General features: G+C 44.1%; 1 protein-coding gene across 1 annotated transcript; it reads right to left on the reverse strand.

Moving 5' to 3' along the window:
* Positions 1-17,973: 17,973 nt before the first annotated feature.
* LOC118723825 (leukocyte elastase inhibitor-like) lies at positions 17,974-25,897 on the reverse strand. Its single transcript, XM_036446541.1, is given in 8 exon segments — positions 17,974-18,458; positions 18,461-18,479; positions 19,872-20,039; positions 20,126-20,268; positions 22,009-22,126; positions 22,680-22,817; positions 24,476-24,650; positions 25,803-25,897. Coding segments are annotated over 7 exon segments (1,140 nt in total). The 5' UTR covers positions 24,644-24,650; positions 25,803-25,897; the 3' UTR covers positions 17,974-18,072.
* Positions 25,898-26,229: the final 332 nt, after the last annotated feature.

The following is a 26,229-nucleotide window of genomic DNA, read 5'->3' on the forward strand; positions in this document are numbered from 1 at the left end:
ATTTTGGATTGTTGTGTTTTCATTGTTCTTTGTTGCCATGATGTTTTTTATTTCTTCTTTGATCTCTCTGGTAACCCAGTCATTGTTTAATAGAATGCTATTTAGTCTCCAAGTGTTTAATTTTTTTGGATTGTTTTTATTGTAGTGATTTCCAGTTTTATGCCACTGTGATCTGAGAAGATGCTTGATACAATTTCTATCTTCTTGAATTTGAAGAGACTCTGCCTATGACCCAGTATATGGTCTATCTTTGAAAATGGTCTATCTATGTGCACTTGAGAAGAATATATATTCTGTGGCTTTGGAGTGAAATGTTCTGAAAATGTCGATTGAGTCACTTAGGATTGATATTCCTTTGCTGATTTTTGTTTAGAGGATTTGTCCAATGGTGATAGTGGAGTATTAAAGTCTCCTAATATGATTGTGTTGCTGTCAATCTTTCCCTTGATATCCTCCAAAAGGTTGTTTGTTTTTTTTATGCATTTGGGTGCTCCTGTTTTGGGTGCATATATGTTTACTTATTTCTTCTTATTGGATTGCTCCCTTTAGTATTATGAAATGGCTTTCCTTATCTCTTTTTATGTCCTTCACTTTGATATCTAATTTGTCAGATATAAATATTGCTACCCCAGCTTTTTTTTAATTTCCATTTGTCTTAAAAACCTTTTTTCATACCTTCACCCTCAGTCTGTGTGCATCTTTTTTTCTGAGGTGCGTTTCTTGTAGACAGCAGATATATGGGTCATGTTTTGTTATCCCAGTGGTTGGCAAACTGCGGCTCATGAGCCACAGGGAGCTCTCTGGCCCCTTGAATTTTTAGCAAAGTCTTGCTTAGGAGTACCCTAGTTAAGTTAATAAAAATGTACCTACCTATATAGTTTAAGTTTAAAAAAATTTGATTCTCAAAAGCAATTAAAATCATTGTACTATTGATATTTGGCTCTGTTAACTAATGTGTTTGCCAACCATTGTCTTATCCAATCCATTACCCTATGTCTTTGATTGGGGCATTTGATCCATCTACATTTAAAGTTATTATTGATGGATATTTGTTTGTTGCCATTTTTATTATTTTCTCCTGTGTTCCTTTTTTGCTTCCTATTCCTTTTTTTTTTTTTTTTTTTTTAACAGCAGACCCTTTAATATATTTTGCATTGCTGATTTGATGGTAATAAATTCCCTTAGTCCTTTTTTGTTTGTGAAGCTCCTAATTTCACCTTCACTTTTGATTGATAGCCTTGCTGGGTACAGTATTCTTGGATTCAGACCCTTCCTTTGCATGACTTTGTGTATTTCATTCCATTTCCTTTGGCCTGATGAGTTTCTGTTGAGAAATCAGTTGCTAGTCTGATGGGGGTTCCTTTGTAGGTAACTTTCTGTCTCTCTCTGGCTGCTTTTAAGATTCTTATTTTGTCATTGGTGTTTGCCAATTTAATTATAATGTGCCTTGGCATTGGTCTTTTGGAGTTTATTTTGCTTGGGACTCTGAGCTACTTGGATTTGTATGAGTTTTTTCTTCCCTATATCAGGGAAGTTTTCTGTCATTACTTCTTCTAACAGGTTTTCTATTCCTTGCTCAGTTTTCCTCTCCTTCTGGAACCCCTATTATATGGGTGCTGTTTTTGTTTTGTGTTGTCTCAAAGTTCCCCTAGGCTCTCCTCCTGCTTTTTAATTTTTTTATTTTATTTTTTTTTTTATTTTTTTTTTCCCTAGAAGCTGCTCTACTTGGGTGTTTTTTCCTAACTTGTCTTCTAGCTCACTGATGCGTTCCTCTGCTTCTTCTATTCTACTCTTGATGCTTTCTATTGAGTTCTTTATAGCAGCAATGTCATTTTTCATTTCTTCTTCTTGGTTCTTCTTCATTTTCTCTTGGTTCTTACTCATATTGTCAAATTTGTCTTCCATTCTTTTCAGCCACCTTGACCATTTCTCTGAATTCTTTCTCTGACAGGTTGCTTGCCTCCATTTCATTTACTTCCTTTTCTGGTGATGCCTGCTTTTCTTTCATATGCTAGCTCTTTCTTTGTCTCCCCATGACCTCTCTTTTCTGGGCATCTTGTTATTTAGTTTTTTCTCTCCACTTCTGGTTGCCCTCCAATCTGTCTTCACCTGACACGCAGAGGAAATACTTTTCATGTAAATTAGTTTATATCATTGTCTTCTTTAAAACATCTCCTTGTTCTTGTCTTCACTTATTATTATCTAATTACAAAAGGGTTTCTTAACCCTGTACCTTTGCACATACTCTTCCCTTTAGAGGAGAGACCCACCTTCTCTGGGTTAGCTGTGCCTGGGGATTCACAATTCTGTTTCATCAGCATACCCAGTGGAATAGATATCAGGAAATACACAGTAATATATAATAATAAAAGTTAATATGCTAATTAGACTGGACATCCTTCCAGATAACCTTCCAGATGAAGCCAAGGCTGCAAGGGAAGCCCAGGTCCCAGATGCCAGAGGGAAGCCGGTGCTGGCAGCTGGGAGAAGGAATACCTACTCTTGCACAAATTTCATGTATCAGATCTCTAGTAACTAGATAAATCTAATCACTGAGAAGGCTAGTATACCAAATACTGTAGGAGATGAAACTTTGGCACTCAGTATGACAGACAGCCCCTTGTATTACAACAAAAGGAAGGATGTCAGTAAAGGCATGGGGTTAAGGCGCCAGGTACCAAATTGTTATCATTCTATACAATGGTTCAATTAACCAGACTCATCATTGGAAAGCTCTTTAATGAACTAGACATAAACTAGAGCAGGAGTTTTGTTTGGTTCATTGTTGCATCCTTAAGGCCTAGTACAGAGCTTAACATGCAATACAGCTTCACCACGGAATCACCTGCCACTCCGTGCAGATCACTGGAGTAGCATTCAAATGCAAAGGAACACATTCTTTAGCTAAAGACTCCCGGCCATTCACCACCATTACCATCTAGTTTCCGCCTCATGGCGGGGAATTTCAAAAGCTGCTTACAATGACTTGGGAAACCAGTTTTTTTTTTTTTAATTTATTTATTTATTTATTTATTTTACATATTTTAATGATTTTTTTTTGCCCCCCTCCCTCCCTCCCCCGGAAACCAGTTTTAATTTATCTCCCAGTTATCTCCACCACTTTTAAAGCTCATTCTGTACACAGAAAAGCGTTTTAAGCACAGCCCAAAACTATGCGCACTTGTTTTGAACTGGCCTTTTCACTTTATAGAGCACAGAGATTCGCCCTTGAGCTCTTCTCCAGTACCAGATGTCACCAGGGACCGGATGCCTCCATGCCGGCCACTGCAGCCCCAGCCACACTACTCAGGTGGCCCCCCCCAGGAGGAAGCGCGGGTTGCCCCAGCGGCTTCCTGGCTCCGCCTCCCCTTCTCCAGGCAGCCAGCAAATTAACCCAGGTGCCTGCTCCCCGAGGGAGGCCACCACTGCCCAGCTGCACTCCAACATGCAGACTGAGCCCCGCAGGAGCCCCCCCTCCGACCCAACGCCGCCAGGGGGCCCCGCACTGCCACGTCGGCCACACTTCACCGGCTCCATCCTGGGGCGCCATGTTGCACACAGATACCAAACTCAGACCTGGGAAAGGTTCTGCAGGTGAGGCAACGACTCACGCTGCTCACCTCGTCCCCATACGAGGGTTCCTCTAGGGCCCTCCCGGGAGGTCAGAACGTCTTCTGATCCTCCTGCCCGTGGTCCTATGGCACGTCTGCCAGACGTCTTCTGGCACCAATTCCACGAGGGGTTTTACGTCCCTCCAGAGCGCGCACACACCTACTGCAGCCAGTTAGCTCTCCGGATCGGGGTCCCTCATGGTCCTGGCTAGGGATTCCGGATGAATTCCCCCATATGTTACGCCCAGACTTTGTGATCCCCAAGGACCACAAGGGAGCTGAGTCTGATGCAATAAAATAAAGAGCCTTCTCCATGCTAGCATGGGCTCCTCCCACTCACACCGGCAGCATGGTGGAAGAGAGCAAATTTCGCCCAGTCCAGGGGTTTTACTTCGGTCTGTAGTGATGTCACTGCCTCAGCTAACCCTGATTGGTTGGGTGAGGGCTAGAGATAAATCCACCCTGCGGGGCGGAGTTGGGAGCTCATCCTCGCCCCGCCGTGCCCTTTCAGGAAATGCTCTAGAATGGCAGTTGTGCCCTTGGGGGACATTGTCTCAGATGTCACCCTTCCTTGGGATGCTGGTCTACCTGGACTGTGCTGAAGCTCACCTTTCCATTCTCTTCATGATCTGTTCTGCATTACTGAAGTTCTTAAAAAATTTTTTTGGTTCAATTTACATAAAAAATGTCAAATGTTTAGGAACGAATCTAACAAAAAATGTGTGTGTGTGTGTGTGTGTGTGTGTGTATTGTATCCTGCTAAGAAATCATTCTCTCCACAAGTACATGATGATATATTTTCATATTTTCTTCTAAAAGTTTATTGTTTTGCTTTCACAATTAATTCTACTGGCCACCTGATTGGTTTAATGCAGAAATCAGCTTTAATATTTTTCCATATGATTCACAAATGTTACAGAACAATTTACTGAAAACTTTCTCCCTTCACTTCCAACTTTGAAGTACCACATTTGTGAGAAATATAATGAAGATACGATTATTCAAATTGATTACATTTTGAGAGTAAAAGAGGGCATTGCTAATTATTGCAGTAGATCAAGAGACTTAAAAAACAGGCTGTTGTGAGCAAACTGGGATGATGCTCATCATAAAGCAGGGTTCATATTTCTGGGCTTTCTGTTCTGTTCCATTTCTAACCATCTTTGCACAAGAACCCACTTTATCTTATTTCCACATCTCTAAAATAAGTTGTTATTCTATTGAGTATGTCATCTGATTCTTCAATATAGTCTTGGATATTCTTGGCTTTTACCTTGCTATATATTAGTACTAGAGGACTGCCCCAGCCAGCAGGACAGCAACGTGGAAGCGAAGAGACACCTGGAAGGGAATGAGGGAGGACAGGAGACGCGGAGAAATGGAGGTAAGACAGGGTTCTGATCAAGCTTCAAATTTTATTTGTTGCAGCTGCAATATATGTACACAGGTTGTAGGGGGAAGTTGCCGCGGAGACATTCCAGGGTGGGGAGGGTTGTGTATCAGCAGGATGTGTCTGCAGGGGAGGATACAGCAGAGATTCTCCGGGGAGGGGCGTGGTGAGTTATCACAACAGGTGTGCCTTGCTCAATGGCCAGAAATGCTGCTAGGCATTTAGATTGTTTCTAGTTAACTGCCACACCGCAGCTTGTCACATGAGTTTTGGTAAGTCAGAAACTCAGTGTCTAAGATGGAGGTGTCTTTTAAGATGTAGTCACTAATTCTTTTTCGGCTCCCTACATTTCCTCCCTTTAGTTTTTTAAAGGGTGGGCCTTAACCGTTTGAGGGAGTATTGACCTGGTTTGCTCCTTGAAGGGACTGTGCCTGTTGGGTCTTTGGGATACTTATACCTGGCCTCTATGCATGGTGGAGCCTCAACTAGGAGCTTGCCCCAATCATTGGGTCTGCCTAGTATATTAGGTGCTTGCCCCGGGTACCAGATGGGTCCAATATCTTTTAGGAGTTCGATCCGGTATCGGATCGGTCTAATATTTCTGACTTATGTGGAGGTCTTGGGACCGTCCTGTATATTTTTCAGGTATACTCCCATATGCCCATCTTTGACTACCAGTCTGCTCACCAAGGGTTTAAGCCAAGGATACAGGACGAGGAGAACTTGGCCAGAGAGAAACTTAGCCTTCAGACAGCGTCTGAGCAAGTTCCAACCTCTATGCAAACCAGGTTTACTCTCAGGGAAATCCAGAGGGGGTCGAAATATTTTTGACCTTCCCTTGCAATGTTTTGCTCTGCACTCAGATAGGTACCTATACCCTTCCCTCCTGAGTGGAGGGTAGGTAAGCATTCCTCTGGTCTTAATGCTGTCCCCGTGGGGAGGGAGCCATTACTAGGAATTTTTATTCTCGGTCGGCCATGACCAAGCGTTGGTAATGTATATGAATTGGTTTGGCAAGAGCATTATCAATTTGCTGTTTTACAAAATCTGTTAACCTCCGAAAAGCCCAGGGGCCAAAGGATAGGATTAATATAAAGCCTACAAGGGGTCCCAGGATGTGGAGAAGGTAGGGGAGAGTCCATTTAGTCTGCTCCAAAGGGGGTTCTCGAACAGTTCTTTCCTCCAGGTCTTCTTGTAGTTTCCTGATCTTGTCTCGAACGATTCTGGACTTGTTGGCGTAGAAACAGCAACGTTCCTGTAGGGCTAAGCATATCCCTCCCTGCTCTGCTGTGAGTAAGTCTAGGCCTCTTCGGTTTTGTAAGACTACCTCTGCTAGGGAGTCTACTTGGTCTTGGAGGTCATTTATGGTCCCAGAAAGAGTTTGAATCAATTGGTTAGAGAGTTTAGCATAAAAGTGGACTACTACTCCTAGGCCTGCTGAGCCGGTGGCTATGGCTCCTGAGACCCCTAGACCTATAAGTAGGGGGATGAACTGAATAGCTCGCTTACTGCGACCACCAATGTACTCAAAACTGGTCAGGGGAACAGGCTCATCCCCTGGAATAATATCAATATCGGGGAGGAGATTAGCTTGTATACATAACCCGGTCCAATTGATGGGCAAGGCCGTGAAGGCCATGTTTCCTCCGCATATGAAAACTTGCCCAGGAGCGGGACAAAGGGGCAAGGTATAATTGGTGATAGAGGAGCAATTTGAGAAGGTAACAAATCCTACATCTACATCATAGCTGTTATTTTGGGGAAGGCTTTGTAGGCACAATGTTGAGTTGAATCCTAGGGGTTGGATTCTAAAGGGAAGGCTAATGCTGCAGTTTCCTTCTGATAGGGAGTTGGTGGCGTTAGCTGGGATAGCGAGAGGCATAGGGGTACCAAGCGTCATGCATAGCCAGCAATTCTCTGCAAGGTTTGGGTTGGAAATATTGAGGGCTTTTAGGGTAGCTTCTAAAATATCTGAGGTTTGGGCGTCTAGGTCTATGCCTCGGGGTTTGGGTAGAGCCAAAGGGTGGTATTGAAGGGGGGATACTTAAGTTTGATAATTTCTTCAATTTGTTTTTGGACTTCGGCTTCTCTCACCCTATCTGATTGCCCGCCGCCGTCAGACACATGGATTGGAGCTCTCGGCGGCCAGCAAGTGGATTTGCCGATCGCACCACGGCAAGAGGCTTGGGCATATTTGGAGTGGCCTTTGGAGGTATAGTCGTACTCGCCTCCGAAGGAGCCAGAGTAAGTCTTTTCAAGAATGGCTGTTAGATATATTTTGCCATTTGCATGGGAACACTGCTGGACACTGCTGTAGCAGGTAGAGTGCAGTTCTGTGGCCAGTTGGCAGTCGCTGGGACAAAGCCCTGGCTTGCCTTTAACTGTGGGTATGGTTTTGGGCTTATTAAGACATTTCCAGCCTTGTTTAGATCCTCCCCCTATTTGGCTCTCATAGGTAAGATAGGCAGTTTTACTGGCACAATCAGCTGTGCGGGTGTAAGCGGAGGGGGCGCTATACTGACACCTCCACTGCAATTGCAAGGGGCCCCAAATAACTTTAAAAGCAGTTGTTCTTTATTTACCAGAGGTCCTAGTCCACCGTTGGTCATGGGTATCAGGATTGAAAGCAGGGTCAGGGTAGTTGTTGCCATGATCTGTAAAAAAGGGAGAAATCTTTCTCAGGGAGTAACTCCCTGGAGGAGAGATTATTATTTAGGGGGGGTCAATGGGTTTGATCAGGCGTTTGGGTAGCCATCGTGGTCCTTCTTCTTGTGTATCGTAGATACATGCGGATCCCCGTCTCCAAATGAGGACCGGATCAGGACCATGCCATTTGGAGGTTAAGGGATCTTTCCACATAACTTTTGCATAATGATTTTTTGTTTCTTGGTGCCATAAGCGGTCGGCAGCTGAGTTTCCTTTATTGTCTAATTGTAAAAAATTAAGTGTAAACAATGCATGATTTAGGATATTGCAGGGGGAGCCTTTTGTGGGATAAATGTCATTTGTTTTAAGTTTATTTATGGTATTCTTGAGGGTTTGATGAGCTCGTTCTATTATTCCTTGTCCCTGGGGATTATAGAGGATGCCAGTGACATGTTTAATGTGGAATTGATGGCAGAAGTTTTGGAATGCCTGTGAGGTATACACAGGCCCATTGTCTGTCTTAATTTTTTGAGGCTTCCCCATAACGGTGAGGCATTGGAGGACATGAGCTATGATGTTTTTAGAGGCTTCTCCGCTATGAAGGGTGGCGAAGATGAACCCACTGTAGGTGTCAATGGTGACATGAGCATATTTCAGGTTGCCAAATTCAGAGATGTGGGTAACATCCATTTGCCAAATTTCGTTGGGGAGTATGCCTCTAGGGTTGACTCCTAGGTGAGGGAGCGGTAAGAGGGTGACACATCCTGGGCAGTTTTTAACAATTTGTCTGGCTTGTTCTCTGGTAATTTTGAATAAAAGGCGGAGAGTATGGGCATTGAGGTGGTGGAGGGCATGGCTCTGTCTGGCCTTAGCAATAGGGTCTGTGGTAACAGAAAATACAAGACGGGTATTTTTGTCTGCCAGAGCATTGCCGCTAGAGAGAGGACCAGGAAGATCGGAGTGAGATCTCAAATGTCCAATATAAAAGGGGGGTTTGTCTTTTAACTATAAGAGATTGAAGTTGGTAAAAAAGGGGGACAGCGTTAGTGGATGGTTTAATGTGGGGTACTGTTTCTAACATGGGTACTGAGAATGCAATATACGCACTGTCAGTATATAGATTAAAAGGGGTATTGGCTAATTTGGTGACTACCTGGAGAATGGCATATAGTTCTACAAGCTGTGCAGATTTAAAGGGGGATTGAACAGAGTATTCTTGTGAATCAATGATGTAGGCTGCAATTCCACTAGAGGATCGATCAGTAAAGACTAAGGAAGCTTGTTTAATGGGTTCTTTGGAGGTGACCTTTGGGAATATAAGAGGGTGTAGGCGGGCAAATTGTATTAATTTATGAGAGGGGTAATGATTATCAATTTTACCTTGAAATGAGGATAGGGATATGACCCAATCATCATCATTTTGTATGAGCCAGTCTATTTGTTCTTTTGTATAAGGAAGAATGAGTTTGTCAGGGTCTCGGACAAAGTGCTGCCAGCTTTTTTCCCTTCCTAATCTTAGGAGTTTAGTGATTAAGAAGGGATATGGAATGAGGACCTTGGATGAGGAGGAGGGTAAATGGATCCATAAAAGTGGATTCTCCTGCCATAGTATGAGGTGTGGCACAGATAATAAGGACAAAGGGTTTATTGTACGATATGAATGTAACTTGCTGTTGTTGGATAGCAGTCTCTATTATCTGGAGAGCTTTGTTTGCTTCTGGGGTTAGTTCGTGAGGGGATAGAGCACACATGTCAAACACAAGGCCTGCAGGCCAAATCCGGCCCGCCAGGCCTTGCAATGCGGCCCGAACCGCTCTGTCATCACTGCACTCCGCTGCGTTCCATCACAATGACGCACGGTGACATAGGAGGCTTGTGATCTCGCCGGCCGCTGTACTTGCTATCTATTACGCATGCGCATAGATAACAAGTCACGCGAGATTCAGGAGGCATGACCTATAGTCTGGCATCCGATGTGGTTGTGCGGGTGGCAGAGCAGAGGAGAGAGTGAGTGTGCGGGCATAAAAATACACAGCAGAAGCTGCCAGTTCCTGGCATAAAGTGCAGGCATAAAAATCGTAACAGAATCTGCTATCTGTACCCAGCCAGGCATTTATTGACTGACTTTTTTTTTCTCCACTCCATCTGCCAAATCAAGCTATCCCTGTGCAGTTTTCAACTTTTTCCTTCTAACGTAGATTTCCAATAAACTACATCTTTTACTGCCAATATTGATCCCAAAATGTCCAAGAAAAGAAAAGTTGACGGTGAAGGCAGACAATTTAATGACAAATGGGAAAATGAATACATGTTTGTGCTTAGAGAGGGCAAACCAGTGTGTATATTGTGTTATGAGACAGTGTCGGTGATGAAAGAGTACAATATACGTCGTCATTTTGACACCAAACATAATGTTAAGTATGGCAAATATACTTTGGAAGAAAAGCATAAAATTGTTAAAGAACTAAAAGGCAAACTACAATCACAGCAGCAAATGTTTACAAAGGCTACAGCGAAAAATGATGCTGCAGTGAAAGCAAGCTTTATAGTGGCTGAAGAAATTGCCCGTACTTCAAGGTGTTTTTCAGAGGGTGCCTTTTTGAAGCAATGCATGCTAAAAGTGTGTGAGCAAGTATGCCCAGACCAGATACAGAGTTTTCAAAATGTCAGTTTGTCAAGAAACACCATTGCAGATAGAGTTCAAGAACTCTCAGGAAATCTATCATCACAGCTGGCCGAACAGGCATGCAGTTATCTCGCTTTTTCACTTGCTATCGATGAAAGCACAGACAACACTGATACAGCACAGCTGTCCATCTTTATATGTGCTACGAAGACCGACTTCTCTGTCACTGAGGAACTTTTGGATGTAGCTGCCATGCATGGGACGATGACTGGTAGAGATATATTTGAGGCTGTGGAGAAATCTATAAATAATTTTAAATTACCCTGGGAAAAGTTGGTGGGGCTAACTACCGATGGCGCACCTTCAATGTGCGGAGAAAAGAAAGGCTTGGTTGGACTAATGAAGGAAAGAATGCAAAAAAGTCACTGCCACACACCCTTGATTACTTATCATTGCATTATCCACCAAGAGGCTATGTGTGGAAAAGTTCTGGACATGAATGACATAATGACCACAGTCATTAAAACTATTAACTTTATATGGGCACGTGGCCTGAATCATCGCCAGTTCCAGCAGTTTTTACAGGAGGTGGGTGCAGAGCATGGAGACGTGCCATACCACACAGAAGTAAGATGGCTGAGCAAGAGCGCAGTCCTCAAAAGATTTTTTGAGCTCAGAGAACAAATTGCTCTTTTCATGGAAAGTAAAGGAAAGCCCTTGCCTGAACTTTCGGATCCCGCCTGGCTATGTGATTTTGCTATGATGTGTGACATATGCGAGCATCTTACCCAACTGAATCTGAAGCTGCAGGGACGCAAACAAGTCATCACGAAGATGTCTGACATGATCACAGCATTCCAGTGTAAACTTCAACTATGAAAGTCCCAACTGGAACAGGACAATCTTGCCCACTTTCCCGTTTGTTTGAGTATCTCAACCACTATTTCTGGTACTTTTCCTTGCAGTCGGCTGGCTACCAAAGTTAGCCGTTTACTAAGTGAATTTGAGCGGCGCTTCTCTGACTTTAGAACACAGCACTCAGGCTTTGACATCTTTGCCAATCCTTTTACAGTTGATGTCAACAATGTGCCCCATCACCTTCAGATGGAGATAATCGAGCTTCAGTCTGACAGTGGCCTGAAATCAAGGTTTCAGGATGTTGAAATTGAGGACTTCTACCCTCTACTGCCCCCTGACTCAATGCCAGAGCTCCGAGTTCATGCTGCCCGTATTCTCTCCATGTTCGGGAGCACCTGTCTTTGTGAACAGATGTTTTCAATAATGAATCTGAACAAAAACAAGCACAGATCACGCATTACCGATGACAACCTCCATGCTGTTTTGCGGGTTGCTACAGCCCAAGAAATAAAACCGAACATTGACTCATTGATCCGGGGAAAACGGTGTCAGATATCTAGCCAGAAAACAAAACAATGAGCATTTTAGGTACATTCCAATATTACTGTTTTGCTTGATACCAATATTACTGTTTTGCTTGATAGCATGTGAGTTGGTTAACAGCACTGTTAAGGAAAAGATTGTTCCACTCATTTTAAATTCACATTTCTGGTTAACATTGTCAGTTTATGACTGTTCAGTAAACCATTCGGCCCGCGATTTAGGCTGGATTTTAGATTTTGGCCCCTTCTCTGATTGAGTTCGACACCCCTAGGATAGAGGATCTGAGTCTCCTTGGAGTATATCAAAGAGAGGTTTTAATTCTCCGGTTGTGAGTTTAAGATAAGGTCTGAGCCAGTTAATGTCTCCTAGAAATTTTTGAAAGTCATTGAGGGTTTGTAAATGGGATGTTTTTAGTTGAATTTTCTGGGTGGTGATTTTATTTGAGTTTAATTCAAAGCTGAGATAATAGTAAGGGTCTTTGAGTTGTATTTTGTTGGGGGTGATTTGGAGCCCAAAAGAGGCAAGCCAATGGGTTAGTTCTTGACTGCATTTGAGAACCTCAGAAGTAGAGGCTCCAGCTAAGAGAATATATCCATGTAGTGAATGACATAGATAGAAGGCCACCGAGGCCTGAGGGGGTCTACAGCCTGAGCAACAAATTTTTGGCACAGTGTGGGGCTGTTTGCCATGCCCTGTGGGAGAACTTTCCATTGATAATGGTGCATAGGGCCTTTGAAGTTAATGACTGGAAGGCTGAAGGCAAAACGCTCTCTATCCTGGGGATGAAGGGGGATGGTAAAAAAGCAATCTTTAAGGTCAATGATGATTTTAAAATGATTAGCTGGAATAGCAATGGGGGAAGGGAGGCTGGGTTGGAGAGCTCCCATTGTAAACATGGTTTTATTAATTTCTCTAAGGTCCTGGAGAAGCCACCATGATCCAGACTTTTTCTTAATTACAAATATGGGAGTGTTCCAAGGAGAGGTGGTGGGCTCTAGATATCCAGCAGCCAGCTGTTCCTGTACTAACTCGGTGGCAGCTGTGAGTTTTTCTTTATTTAAGGGCCATTGGTCTACCCACATAGGGGAGTTTGATTTCCATTTAATTTTGTCTACGTGGGGTACAGGGAAGTCAATGGCCGTCATAAAAAAATTTTTACTTCCCAGCCTTAGGATTTACTAAGATTGGTTGTTTTATGCCTTTACTATCTTTGCCTAGCCCCTGTCCTGGGAGAAAGCCTTGGTTGAGCATCTGCTGAATTATAATTTCATTAGGGCTACACATGATGAGTTTTAACTGGGATAAGATGTCACGGCCCCATAAATTAATTGGTAGGCCAGGAATGATATAGGGCTGAACCTGTCCTGAGTTGCCTTCGCTATCAGTCCAGGTTAGGATTTTTGAACTTTGTTTAGGGTTGGTGGACTGGCCAATTCCCTTAAGGTGGGTTAGTGAGGTGGTGGTAGGCCAAGTGTCCGGCCAATAATGAGTGGAAATGACAGTAGTGTCCGCTCCTGTATCTACTAACCCTTCAAATGCTTTGCCATCTAATTTAAGAGTGAGTAAGGGCCTCTCAGGGATAATTTGTTGGATCCAATAAGCGTCGGAGGTACCAAAGGCGGAGTTTAACCTGGGATGCTGAATATTGCTTTTAGTGGAGGAATTTAAGGGAAGTAGTATAAGTTGTGCTATTCTTTGTCCTTTGGATATAGATATGGGCCCTGACGGGGCTGAGGCCAGAAGGGTGATTTGCGCTGTATAACCATTGTCAATGACCCCTGGGGTGATGTGGAGGCCTGCTAAGGAGGAACTGCAGCGCCCTAAGATTAGGCCGAATGTGCCGGGAGGCGTGGGCTTCGGTAAGGATGAGTTGAATTCCCTGATCTGGTATTAATACTGTGTTGGTGGCGGAACAGAGGTCCAGTCCTGCGCTCCCTGGGGTGGCGCGACAGAGGGAGCTGATACCTGCGCGGGGAGGATTTGATTCTGGGTCTGAGGAACAAACCTGATCGCCCTAGGTTCTGTTCCGAGGAAGGGGCCAGGAGCTGGCCCCTCTGGAAGTTTCCCTGTTTTTGAGGGATGGGTTTGCCTTCAATGTCTGTTCTTGAGCGGCATTCAATAGCCCAATGTTTATCGCGTCTGCATTTGGGACAGACTGATGAAAGGGCTGGCCGAGACTGTTTCCCTGTTGGACAGTCACGAATAAAATGTCCAGGCTGTTTGCAATTAAAGCAAGTTTTTTCTTGTTTATCTTTTGTAAAATCTTTAAGGGCAGCTCCTATGGCCAGTCCGATGGCGTGGGAGGTTCCTATTCCCGAGCAAAGTTTGATATAATCAGAGAGGCTATTGCAGCGGTGGGGTCTAATAGTTTCCTGGCAAGATGGGTTAGCATTTTCATAAGCAAGGTGTTTAATAAAGGCGCTCTCTGTTTCCCCTTCTCCGACTAAGCGTTCAGCGGCATCAGTTAGGCCGCTGACAAAAATCACTATAAGGCTCGTCGGGACCTTGGCGGATTTTGGCTAAAGAGGTGTAGCCGAGCCCTTAGGGGGCAGGCGTCGCCGAGCTTTAAGGCCAGCATTTTGTATCTGTTCTAGTAAACCAGGAGGGAAGGCTGCGTGCGCCTTATTGGTGTCATAAGGACTCCGTCCGAGCAGCTTGTCTCGCATCCACGAGGGGGCCATTTTACTTTAGCTATTGCGCTGTGCTGTTTCTCAGGCAGTTTTCTACAAAATCAGTACGCCAGAGGACATATTCACCTCCAGATAGTGTGGCTGGAGCTAAGGAAAGCCAGTCATTAGGAGTCAGCCATCGGTCGCTTAAGCTTTCAAGTAGAGTTAAGGTGAAGGGGTCTGTGGGACCATAACTGTTAACAGCCGCTTTTAGATCTTTAATGCTTAAGGTTTAAGCGGCGGTATTTCTGGCCTTTCGCCTGGGGCTGACCTGGGGTAGGGTCATCTGTGTCTGAAGCCTCATCGGCTGAAGTCTGGTCTTGGTTCTGGGGGGGGGGGGGGGGGTCTTCTTCTTCTTCCTCTTGCTCTTTTGAGGGGGCTACGGGGTTCTGACTGCGAGTAACAGGGAAAGCATGGACAGTGGGTTTGGGATTAGAAGTCATGGGAGGCCTTTTGTCGGTAGTCTTTTTAGGAGTGGGAGTTAAAGTGGTGAGCTCAGCCTCGAGGGCTTGGATTTCTTTAATGAGTTGGAGATGTTCACACTTTTGCTGGAGAATTTCTTTTAATGAAGAGACTTCTTGAGTTAAGGTAACTTTAGCTTGACGGATGTGATCCGAGCAAGCGGGAGGGGTGTGGAATGGCTCTAAAATCGGGGCTAGGAAGGGGCCTCCTGAGAAAGGGGGTTTGAGATAGGGAGGGGGCTGAAGAGGGGGGGCGGAGGTGAGGGGAGGCCAGTCGGGGTTGTGATATCTGGCGGCCTCTTCCTCTAGCGCAGCCTGATCCTCGGGGGGTAGCTTGTCATTGTGGCATCTCATGGAGAAGGGGGTAAGGGAGGGATAAATGTTAGAGGTGGGTGGAGGGGTTTTAGAGGTATCGGCATCTGAGGGAGAACTTTTTTGTTTAGGCTCCTCGGGAATGTCAATGGAAACTGAACTGCACACCGAGGGGGGACGGGAAACCTCCTTAAGGGCTGTCTCTCCTACGTTTCAATGACTTTTTGAATGTCTGGGTCATGGGAATGGACTTTTAGGACAACATTGATAAGATTCCAAAACGAAAAGGCGGAGACCGGAACTTTTTCCGGACCAAACAACTTAAATAATCTTGTAAGGTGCTGCCTACGCGGCTCCAACATTTAATGTCAATTTTCCCCTCTTGGGGAAACCAGGGACAGAGCTCAGTGAGGAAAATAAAGAAATCTCTAAGATCTTTTTTCTTAACCCTTACTCCTCGTGTCTTGAGGGATTCTTTAAGACTCTTAAAAAATATCTCATGGGAGCTTAATGCCTGACCAATGATCTTCCTCTCTTCCACGTGAGCCTCCAGGACGTATAAACCCAGTTCCAGGTCAGCCCAGGATTTTACCTCTTTATCAGATTTCTCCTACTTGGCTAGCCTCTGTCCACCTTAAAAAAGGCCCCTGTTCAGGTATCATAGGTTGGGATGTATAAGCCCCATGCCAGGAGGACGACCACTAAGATATAGTGAACTCAGGGTTTTCAAGAGGTTGCCTTTCGGTTCGGCTGATAATTAGGTTACTCTCCAGAGTGATTCGGAGTTTCCTCTCTTCCAAACTCGGGTACCCTTCACACTTCCCCTAGTGGTTGAGAGGATGCTCTTAGTGGACTAGAGAGTATAGAACATGAGGCCTTAAAAACTAAAACTAAAAATGCCTGTCCAAAAAAGATGCACTTGCTTACCTTTCTCGTCGATCTGTCTCACGGGCGGGCGAAAACCGTGGCGATCAGGGGAAGGAGTCTGACTCGTGAGTCAATACTGCAGGGCGACTCAGGGGGTGTCCCGTCGGACTTCTTAGCAAGTGTTCCCGGGACGGAGTCGTACCTCGATCCCCGTGTTGGGCGCCAATTGCCCTGGCCAGTGGGACAGAACGTGGGAGCGAGGAGCCACCTGGAAGGGAATGAGGGAGGACAGGAGACGCGGAGAAATGGAGGAAAGACAGGGTTCTGATCAAGCCTCAAATTTTATTTGTTGCAGCCGCAATATATGTACACAGGTTGTAGGGGGAAGTTGCCACGGAGACATTCCAGGGTGGGGAGGGTTGTGTATCAGCAGGATGTGTCTGCAGCGGAGGATACAGCAGAGATTCTCCGGGGAGGGGCGTGGCGAGTTATCACAACAGGTGGGCCTTGCTCAATGGCCAGATATGCTGCTAGGCATTTAGATTGTTTCTAGTTAACTGCCACACCTCAGCTTGTCACGTAAGTTCTGGTAAGTCAGAAACTCAGTGTCTAAGATGGAGGTGTCTTTTAAGATGTAGTCACTAATTCTTTTTCGGCTCCCAACAGAGGACCGGTGCATGAAATTTGTGCACAGGAGTTGGGGGTCCCCTTAGCCTAGCCTTCACCCTCTACAATCCAGGACCCCTTGGGGATGTCTGACTTCCTGGGGATCAGGCCTAAACTGGTAGTCAGACATCCCTCTCACAATACTGACCGCTATCTCCTAATTGCTCACCTGTCTGCCTGCCTGATCACCCCTTACTGTCCTCCCTGCCATCCTTGTTGTCCCTAACTGCCCCCCCCACCTGCCTCCTCACTGATCTTCCCAGCCTAATTGCCCCAAGTGCCTCCCCCCCTTCTGGCCTAGTATACTAGCCCCCAACTGACCCCCTGCCAGGCTGGTTGCCCCTCACAGCCCCTTTAAATGGCCTAGTCACGCCACGCAGCCTGCAGTTCAGTTGTTTAGTCATCCCTCACTAAGCCCTCTGCTGGCCTAGTTGTAGACAGCCATCTTATGAGGGCATAAGGGTCAATGTGTATATTATCTCTTTATCATATAGGATTAGAATCACTTGCCATGTTTCATCAAATACAAAACAAAACAAATAAAACCTGTGTGTGTGTGTTTTTTATTGAAATTGCCTTGATTATATAGGTCAATTGACATTTAAATAATAAATCACGATCAAGTTATAGCTTTCCATTTATTTAGAGCTTTTTTTATTTTCTCTCAATGATGATTATGATTTTCTGTATAGAATTTCTTAACATATTTTGTTGAATTTATTCCTCGGCATTTGAACATTTTTTACATCATTATAAATGCTTCTTAAAACATTTTTTAAAACTTTATAGCTCATATAAATACAAATTAGCTGTGTAAATTGCACTTGTAACCAGCAATACCTTATTTAACTCATTTTTAAATTCTAATAATTTAGACTTTAGATGAAAATATTCATCTGAAATATTAGAAGGTTTGCTCTTACTTTCAAATTTTTATATATTTTGTTTTTCTTGAGTTACCATATCAGCTAGGATTTTCCTTGAAATTTGAATAAGTGATGGCAACATACATTCTTGTCAAATAGCCAACTAATGTCTCCTTTAATTTTTTTCTATATTTTTTTGTATAATTTTGTCTCTATTTTATAGCTTCTGGAAGTCTATCTGTGACATAAATTACAGTATTATAATTTTTCTCATTGCTATCAAGAGGGTACAAGTTTCTTAGTTTACTACACTGTAAACAATCTGCATATCTGCTTGGTGCATTCAAAAGCAATCACTGAATTTTTGAATATAAAGAAAGGAAAAAAGATACCTATGCCAAAATAAATGGGTGTAAACAACCAACAGAGCTGACAATACAAAGGAAGTTAGAGATTTGTTTGGGATGGTAGATTTGTTGCAGAAGATATATGAAAACTATCACCATTGAAAGGGCCATTGATAAAGCTTTGAGCTTGGCCTTGGATTTCCACAGTCTCTATGGGGAAGAAAGTCTGCCTAAGAACAGGATGTTAGTTGAGGGATTGTGTCGAATGAAAAAAATGAATGGATGGTCTGCCACAAAATTTTGCTTTGGCTTTGGCTGAGGCATGCCGTTGAAAACAACTATGGCTGTGGCAGCCGCTGCCTCTGTGCCCTCCTCATTTACTTCCACAAAAGACTTGTGGACAATTTTTGATACAAAAAGATCTCCAGCTGTTGACATGCCAGACAGATCAGCCCTGCTAGTAAAGAGATCCTCTATACCCAGCCTGGCCAGGTGAGAGTTGAGGTTGTAGTTCTCTTCTAGCTTGAACTTGGGCAGGTGGACCTTGACTTCAATGGAATTCAGATTCTCAGGTTTGGTCCACTCATGCAGTTTTCCAAGGTCAACTGTTCTTCAATCTGAAATGAGAATGGGCAAAAGAAGAGGTGAGAACTGTTTCACATAAGCAAGGTAATACACATTATTTATATGAATGGATTCACATTACCAGTTGCTAATTTGTTTCTTTCATTTTTGTGCCAAAATAGATTCCATTTGGAGGATTTCATTTCTTTTCAGCAATTGGTGATAATAGAACAGAGCTGTGTTCCAAGTCATCAAGGGCCCAAGTAACCGGGACTTTGGACATCAGAAGCTTCTACTAGCCATCCATTCACCCACCCACCCATCCATCCACCCAGGGTTTCCTAAACCCCTACCACACTGGATTACTGTGATAGGTCATGATGGCTGTTATTTCTTTAACTGGTTGATTGGTGCAAGGTAAAATTCAAAAGTTTTCTTCTATTTCTTCTATTCTGAAGCCTTCTGATCATTGTGGTTTTCTGTGAACTCACTGTGTTGAAGTAATCTCTAATAGATTTAGTTTGTGGGTAAAAAAAAGAAAAGGGACTAGTTCCTCATCTAAAATTGGGAGAAGGTTAATAATAGTACCAACCTGATAGCATTGCTGTGAGCATTAAATGATTTAATGTGACACTGTAAGTGCCACAAGAATGTCAGCTATTATCCTTAGCATATTACTACTACTATTGGACTAGAATGGACCCCACATTCCACTTGTTCTACTGATGCTGATTATGTGTCTTATGAGGCTGGAAAATTTCTCTTTTTAATCAGAGAGAGACAAATATGAAAATACAATTAAAAGAAGGAACATACTGATTTTAATATAGGCTTTAGGCATGTAAATAATTAACATTGTACCTCTTCCTGATAACAGTTTCATTAGGGAGATGATAGAGAAACCACACAGCTAGTTAGACACTAAAGAAAAACCACAATCTTCACTGTTTTGTCTAATCCTAGCTTGACAAGAAATGTCTTCGCCTTTAACTGAAATAAAATAGAAACATCAAACAGAGTTCATATGAGAAAATAGGCTTAGATTTCTTATGGGTCTTCTCTACCATGTAGCTCTTAGAAATTTAATTCACAATCTATGTGAATTGTGATGAGAATGAGCAGTGTAATAATAGGATCTCATAGTAAAAGTTGAAACTACTTATTATAAATGTTTAGGGATTTTTAATTTTCATAAATTTGTTTCAATAAAACAATTCTAATTTTACTGTATTTTAAAGTACATTTAAGAAAATTCCTTTGAGCTGCCTCTAAATTTAACATAGATCCTTAGATGTCACCCACCACAACTGTTCACTGACAGTCACTGAAAAGGTAATCTTAGGCTTCAGAGTAGCAAACTGGATGGGCTACTACCACACAACATACACACAGGCAGAACCCATGTGTCAGACGGAAACATGAAGCATGAGCGTGGGAGCCGTTACCTTCTTCAGACCTGTGGCCTCGTCCTCGATGTCATCTGGCAGCAGGATGACCATGCTGAGCTCCCTGCCCTGGTAAGGCAGCTCCAGCACCCGGCACTTAAGGTCCTCGATGTAGCCAAATGGGAATTCACTCTCCTGATACATCATTTTCACTGTTTTTGTGTCTTTCTGAACAGTTGAAAAAACCAAGTCACTGACATTATTATCTGCATTCTCTTAGAGCAAAGAGCAATTTTGTAATTACATCATCTCACCTTATTCAATCTGAAAGGTGTATCGATTGTGGCCACTTTACTGAATTTCTCCTGCCAGTTTCCTTTGAAATAGATGGCATTAACTAGCACAAGTTTAGTCATATTATCAACCACGCCTGCAGCCAACAATTCTGGAATTTTACCTAAAGAAATAAAGTAAGTTTTAAAAAAAAATCTTCACATATCAGCATTCCATTTTTGAACTGCATTGAAATGGAATTCAAATTCATACTTTTTATTTAATTCCCATTAATGTATTAAGTTAGGGAAGCCCTTCCAGTGTGTTTCAACTGTAAATAAACCAACTAAAGGGTTTAAAATCTAAAAACAGGACAATCTTCTCTGCATTATATGAGAAAGAATGAGCCTTCTTGGTGAATGGCCATTCTTTGGCAGGCATAAAAAATATTTCTTAATGAAAATGATTTTTAAATAAGTCATTTCTTCAAAGCCTCCAAGTGGAAGCTGCTCCCACAGAAGTATTTAGCAGTACTTATCCGAAGGTGAGGACAGTCAGTCCTCTGAAACACCAGTTCCCCTGTGACTGCAGCGTTGCCATGAGGAACACTTTGGCTGGGAGACAGGTGTTGGGTAGGAGTCTTGTCTCAGACCTTGATGAGGTTAGAGAGAGTTGTGGTGGAGAAACAGCTGAGATGGAGCCACCCCTGACAGCTTGGACAATACATTTGCCAAATTACTTATGGCCACAGAAGTTTGTGTCACAAGTATGAGAATACTCGAGGCCTAATGCACAAAATTTGTGCAAGGGGCTCCGACTTCACTGGAGCAGCTGCCACTGCCCTGGCCACCACAGCTTCATTTGGAAGGTCATCCAGAAGGTCATATGGTTTAATTAGCATACTATGCTTTTATTATTATAGTGTCCAAAATTGTTGCACTAGGGGTGTGAAGGTTCCCTCAGCGTGGCCTGCACCTTCTCCCAGTGTGGGATTCCTTGGGGGATATCTTACTGCCGGCTTAGGGACCCCCAACTTTCCATGGGGAATGGGCCTCAGCAGTCAGTCTGACAATCCTAGCACTGTCATGGAGGCAGGAGAGGCTCCTACCACTGCTGTTGTGAGCCCTGAGCCCTGAGCCCTGTTGTGAGCCATGAGACCTGCTTCTGGCTGAGTGGCACTCCACATGTGGGGGCACACTGACCACCAAGGGGCAGCTTTTCCTTTGACAGGCACCAAATTGGCTCTGTGACATCCCTCAAGGAGTACCGGAATTGTGAGAGAGCCTAGGCCAGCACAATGGACCCCATGAGTGCAAGATTGAGGCCAGAGTGGGATGTGGGAGGTTGGCCAGCAAGGGAGGGACCTTGGAAGGGTACAGAGGGTGTCCAGCCAGTCTTGCTCAGTCCCAATCTGCCAGACCCCAGCAGCAAGCTAACCTACCAGACCCAGTGTCTGCCCCCTAGTGGTCAATGCACATCATAGCGAGTGATTGACTGGCCTTAGCTTATCATTTGATATTACACCTTGATTGCTAATCAGAGACTGGATGACTGGACACTTAGCATATTAAGTTGTTTGTTTTTTTTAAATAGCATTTTCCCCACCATAATCTGGGCAAGGATGCATTGTCCTCAAAGCTTTATCCTTTTTATCCTGCATTCAATGTTAGTTGTAATTTTAAAATGTGGTTTTCTGAATTTATGGGGGAAATACTTAGCTACTTCAGTAAAAGCATGTTGAAGTTCTCACTTTGAGGAATTTCCACATTTAAAAGCTATCTGGCAGTGGGCAGTGGCAGAGGTTAGCAGCGAGAGGGTGAGGGCAGAGGAAAAGGACAGGGAATCATCTGCAGGCTGGGAAAGTGGGAGGAGGAAAAGAACAGCCAGTGTGTAATGAATGACTACATTCGGCCCACTCTCTTACCTTCAGTCTGCCCTTTGACCCACTCATTTATCACCTTTCTTGCATCTTCAAAGGCTCGCTGAAAATCTACACTGGCCAGTTCAGCTCCATACATTTTCTGGGTTGAAGCTAAGAACTCCTTAAAAAAAAAAAAAAAAAAAAGGTAAAACAAATAAACGAACAAAATCAAGGATAATTCCAACTACATCCAGAATCCAGAACTGGTTTTATAAAATCCTTAAAAGCAATAGAAATTGTCCTAAAAGACATAAATTTCCTGTAACAAAAAAATTCTAACCCTTATACTGTTTGCATCATAGTAAAAAACAAATAACATTAAGTTTACCAGCTTGATCATTTTAAGTGTACATTTCAGTAGTTTTGGTATTGCATAAAATATTTCAATTCTTTTCTAACCTTTGGCTAACATTATCATAAATAAGTACACAATGATTGTTCTGGGAAGTGAATTATAGAATTCACACTTGCTTTAATAAAACAGCCAAGGTCAATCTTTTCCTGTGAAGACTATCAAATGTAATTGAATCATTAATGGAGATACTGCCATATGTTTAAATTCTGTATCTTTTTCTGAATGTTTATAAAATGAAAACTGATGTTGTGACTTGATTGTGCTGGAAAATGTCTGCACTGCTTCGTGAGTTTTAGAAAAGTGAAAGCAAAGTGCTCACAGGGAGGAACTCATAGGTTTTCTCTCCATATAACCTATTGGCAAGTTTCAGAAGATAGGGAGCTCCACGCTTGTTGATGTCAGCATTCAGACTCTGGAAACTGGAATGAATCTCCTTCACCGCATCAAAGTGAAGAGTCTAAAACAGAGAAAACATTCTTTCTGCAGCCATTTATTTTGAAATGGATTCCTTGACATTTGCTTCTATCAAATAAAATTAATGCTTATATTACTAATTATCAATAATCCCAGCCCAATACTTTATTAAAATTTCATTGGAGAACAAAAGAATGGAGAATCTAAAATGTATAGTTGTGAGACATAATCACATTAGAAGGTCTTTTTATATCACTGTTTTTATAATAATAGTCCCATGAATGTAAGTGGTTAATAGCCTAAATATTTACCTATGTCTGCTTTTCCTCCAAAGAAAATCATAACTGGTATATTGACATGTAAATTCTGTATCAAAGATAGTTTTACTGAAAGTTCTCAGAAATTAACTGTAAAATTAAGAATCATTTCCTATTTGGGAGCACAAAAGTATTAAAGAATTGAGGGGATCTTTAAACTACACTATTAGCATCAGTAACTTACAAATAAAGTCTATAAACAACATCCATCAAAAGTTTAATTTTCATGTTACAAATCAAAAACCCTTTATGGTTTTATGAGTCCTGGGCTGGTTCCTTATTTTACACACAAAGAATAAACCTACACAATGTACAGAGCCCAGTTACTCACCACGATAGTGAGTAACTGGCCTATGATATTCTGCTTTGATGGAAAAGCAGGGGAACCCTTAAAACTTTTTTCTGCAGAGGTAGTACAGTCCCTGGATAAACCTCAAAAGAGAAGCTGACATTACCCTGCAAGAAGCAACTAACCATTATTACCAGGGAGTAAAATAAAAAGTGGATTTTGGAAAATATAAAAATGCTTTTATGTCTGCAATGACCATTGGTTTTTCATAAAATGGAGAAATAAGAGATTTGGAGCTGGAACAGATGGATACACTTGAATCCAAGGCTGGACCTCCCCCAGTTACTGGCACCTTGTAATCTTCCCTACTTCAAGGAGCTGGAGTTCCCCTCTCAGAATTCACCAAAGACCACACAGCACAGTGTGCGCCCCACACCCAGGAAGGCAGGTGGAAGGCCAGGCAGTACTGCTTCTTCTCGCTGTGACAGGGACCTGCCTCCCACCCAGGGCCTGGCCCAGTCCCTGCAGCGGCCATACCTCCCTTCTTTCCTCTCCTTCACTCCCTCCCACCCACACTGGCCCTTGAGCCAGGCACGGGCTAGGCCTCAGCAGTATAGAACCCCACGGTGGCCTGTTCCCTCAAAAAGGCAACACCGCCAACATCTTCCCTTGGTGCGTTCCCTGTGCTATTTCGTGCTGAAAAGTAACATTAATAGCAGGTGTTTATTAATGAGGAGTGGGCTGCATGCAAAGCAGGAACTGAAAAGTCTGAATGGAGAGAAGCTGCCTTCAAAGATGTGCCCATGGCACCAGAAGCAGCACAGCACCGGCTTTGGCAGGTTTCTTCACCGCTGTGTCCTCAGCCAAACAAACACAGTGCCTGGCACACAGTATGTGCTCAGTAAAAGCTCAATCATGAGTGAAAGCCTGCATCTAAATGAACTGATCTTGGGGCTTTTCTGGAAGTCTGGCCTGGTCGTGTGTAGCTGTGGAACACACAAGCAGTGTTTAAAACTCCCTGTAGGAGCTCAAAGGCACACCTTATTAGCAGGGACTGGCAGGGAAGCCAGGCTGCTTGAGTTGGTTTCTGCTGACCTTGGACATCTGTGCGGCGGTAGTGCCTCTGGTCCCCAGAAAGACCATGGCCAGCGCTGAGGAAATGCTCATGGGGGAGAAGAAGATGTTCCCAGAGGGGTCGCTGTCCTTCAGGGTGCGGAAGAGGTCCAGTGCGAACCGGGTGTTGGCCAAGCTCAGCTGCTCCATGGTGAGGCTGCAACACAGGACAGAGGCCTAGCATCCCAGCTGATTAGGCAATGACAGGTCTCCAGGTCGTCCTCGCCCTGAAACCCCCGGAAACTTGTACTTCCTTTTCTTTTCTCAGGAGGCCAAGAGCACTGACTCATGAGCTCACAGGTGGGAACCGGACAAGGATCCAGCAGAGACCAGGCACAGGACCCAGGGTCCTAGAGGCTCTGATATGCAGACTCAGCAGCAGGACTGGGCCTTTCCTCCTCAGCAAGGAGCACACACATGTCCCACCCTTTACCCGAAATGATAATTTTCTACTGGAAAACCATAACTACCCACACTGCATTAAAGCAAATTTCAGCAAAGTGATCAAGTTTCTTCACTTTCAAAATTCAGTTGCTAATGTTTAGAGAGGTGAAGTGTCCCAAGGCTGGAGGCTGGTATAGGAAGTGAGAGATTGAAAACCCAGCACAGGCCTTAAGGTCGGGGTGCAGCCCCCCAGGAGCAGGGGACAAGCATCCTCTCTGACACCCTCAGGCGTGGTGACTGGCCTTCCTCCTCAGCCCAGAAGCCTGCTTACCAATCCTGACTTCTCTCCGAGCTTGTTTCCACAGAGATGGGCAAGGAAGGATAGCTGTGCTGGCTGCTTCCCTGTGACTAATATATTGAGTCATGACTGTTGTTATTGGAAAGTAGCCTCTAGGATCACATTGGCTCACCTCCCTTCCTCCCTCTCTCCCCTCCTTCCTTTGTCCCTCCCTTCCTCACTCCCTCCTTGTTTTCCTCCCTTCACAGCAATGAAATGCTATGCCTCCAGGGCTGCCTAAAAACTGTCACAAACTGCTCAGGGAGGCAGGGAGCTGAGAAAGAAATAAAAATATTATGATCTCAGGCTAGGCTCTGACTTCCAGCCACAAGGCTGAGTGCAGTCCATTGCACACCAGCTGGCCCTTGGGTCCCTAATTAGGGGGCCAGATGGAGGGTGTTTTCAGTGTTGCCTCCCACTCAGATAAGCAGTGCAGGCAGCAATCCCAGGGAAAGGGCAGGGCTGTGAGTACCCAGGGCACAGAAGGCCAGGGCTGACCCAGGAGTAAGCACCTGGCAGATCCCAGTCCTGCTCAGCCCCGACTGGCTCAGTCCCACTTCCCTAATGGGCCTGGTGCCCAGACCTCACCCGCTGCTGGCTTCTGCCTGGGAGGGACTCAGGATCTGAAGATGCCTGCAACTGCAAGCAAGGCCCTTATATATTCCCTGAGATGGGCGAAGCTCTTGGCCTGCAGGAGGAGGAATGCGGGGGTGGACGTGGGGGTTCGGATGAGGGGAGGGAGAAGGGTGGTGCGGGGGAAGAAAGGGGGGAGGGCAGGGTGCTGGGGCAGAGGGGCACAAGGAGCAGGGTGGGGCAGCAGGGCAGGCACAGCAGGAGTCTGGGCAGTGCCAGTAGAAACCTAGATGAGGGTGGACTACTCTGGATATTTACACCTTTTTGAGTCTGGGGAACGCAGATCTCTGGCAAGGATTTTCTGGCCTAGTTAAATGGGGAAAGCCTCAGTCTTAAAGACTGAAATCTATTCTGGGACTCCTTTCAAAGGGCTGGCTCAGAT

This window comes from Pipistrellus kuhlii, unplaced genomic scaffold (assembly GCF_014108245.1).
Source record: "Pipistrellus kuhlii isolate mPipKuh1 unplaced genomic scaffold, mPipKuh1.p scaffold_m20_p_2, whole genome shotgun sequence".
Lineage (NCBI taxonomy): Eukaryota > Metazoa > Chordata > Mammalia > Chiroptera > Vespertilionidae > Pipistrellus > Pipistrellus kuhlii.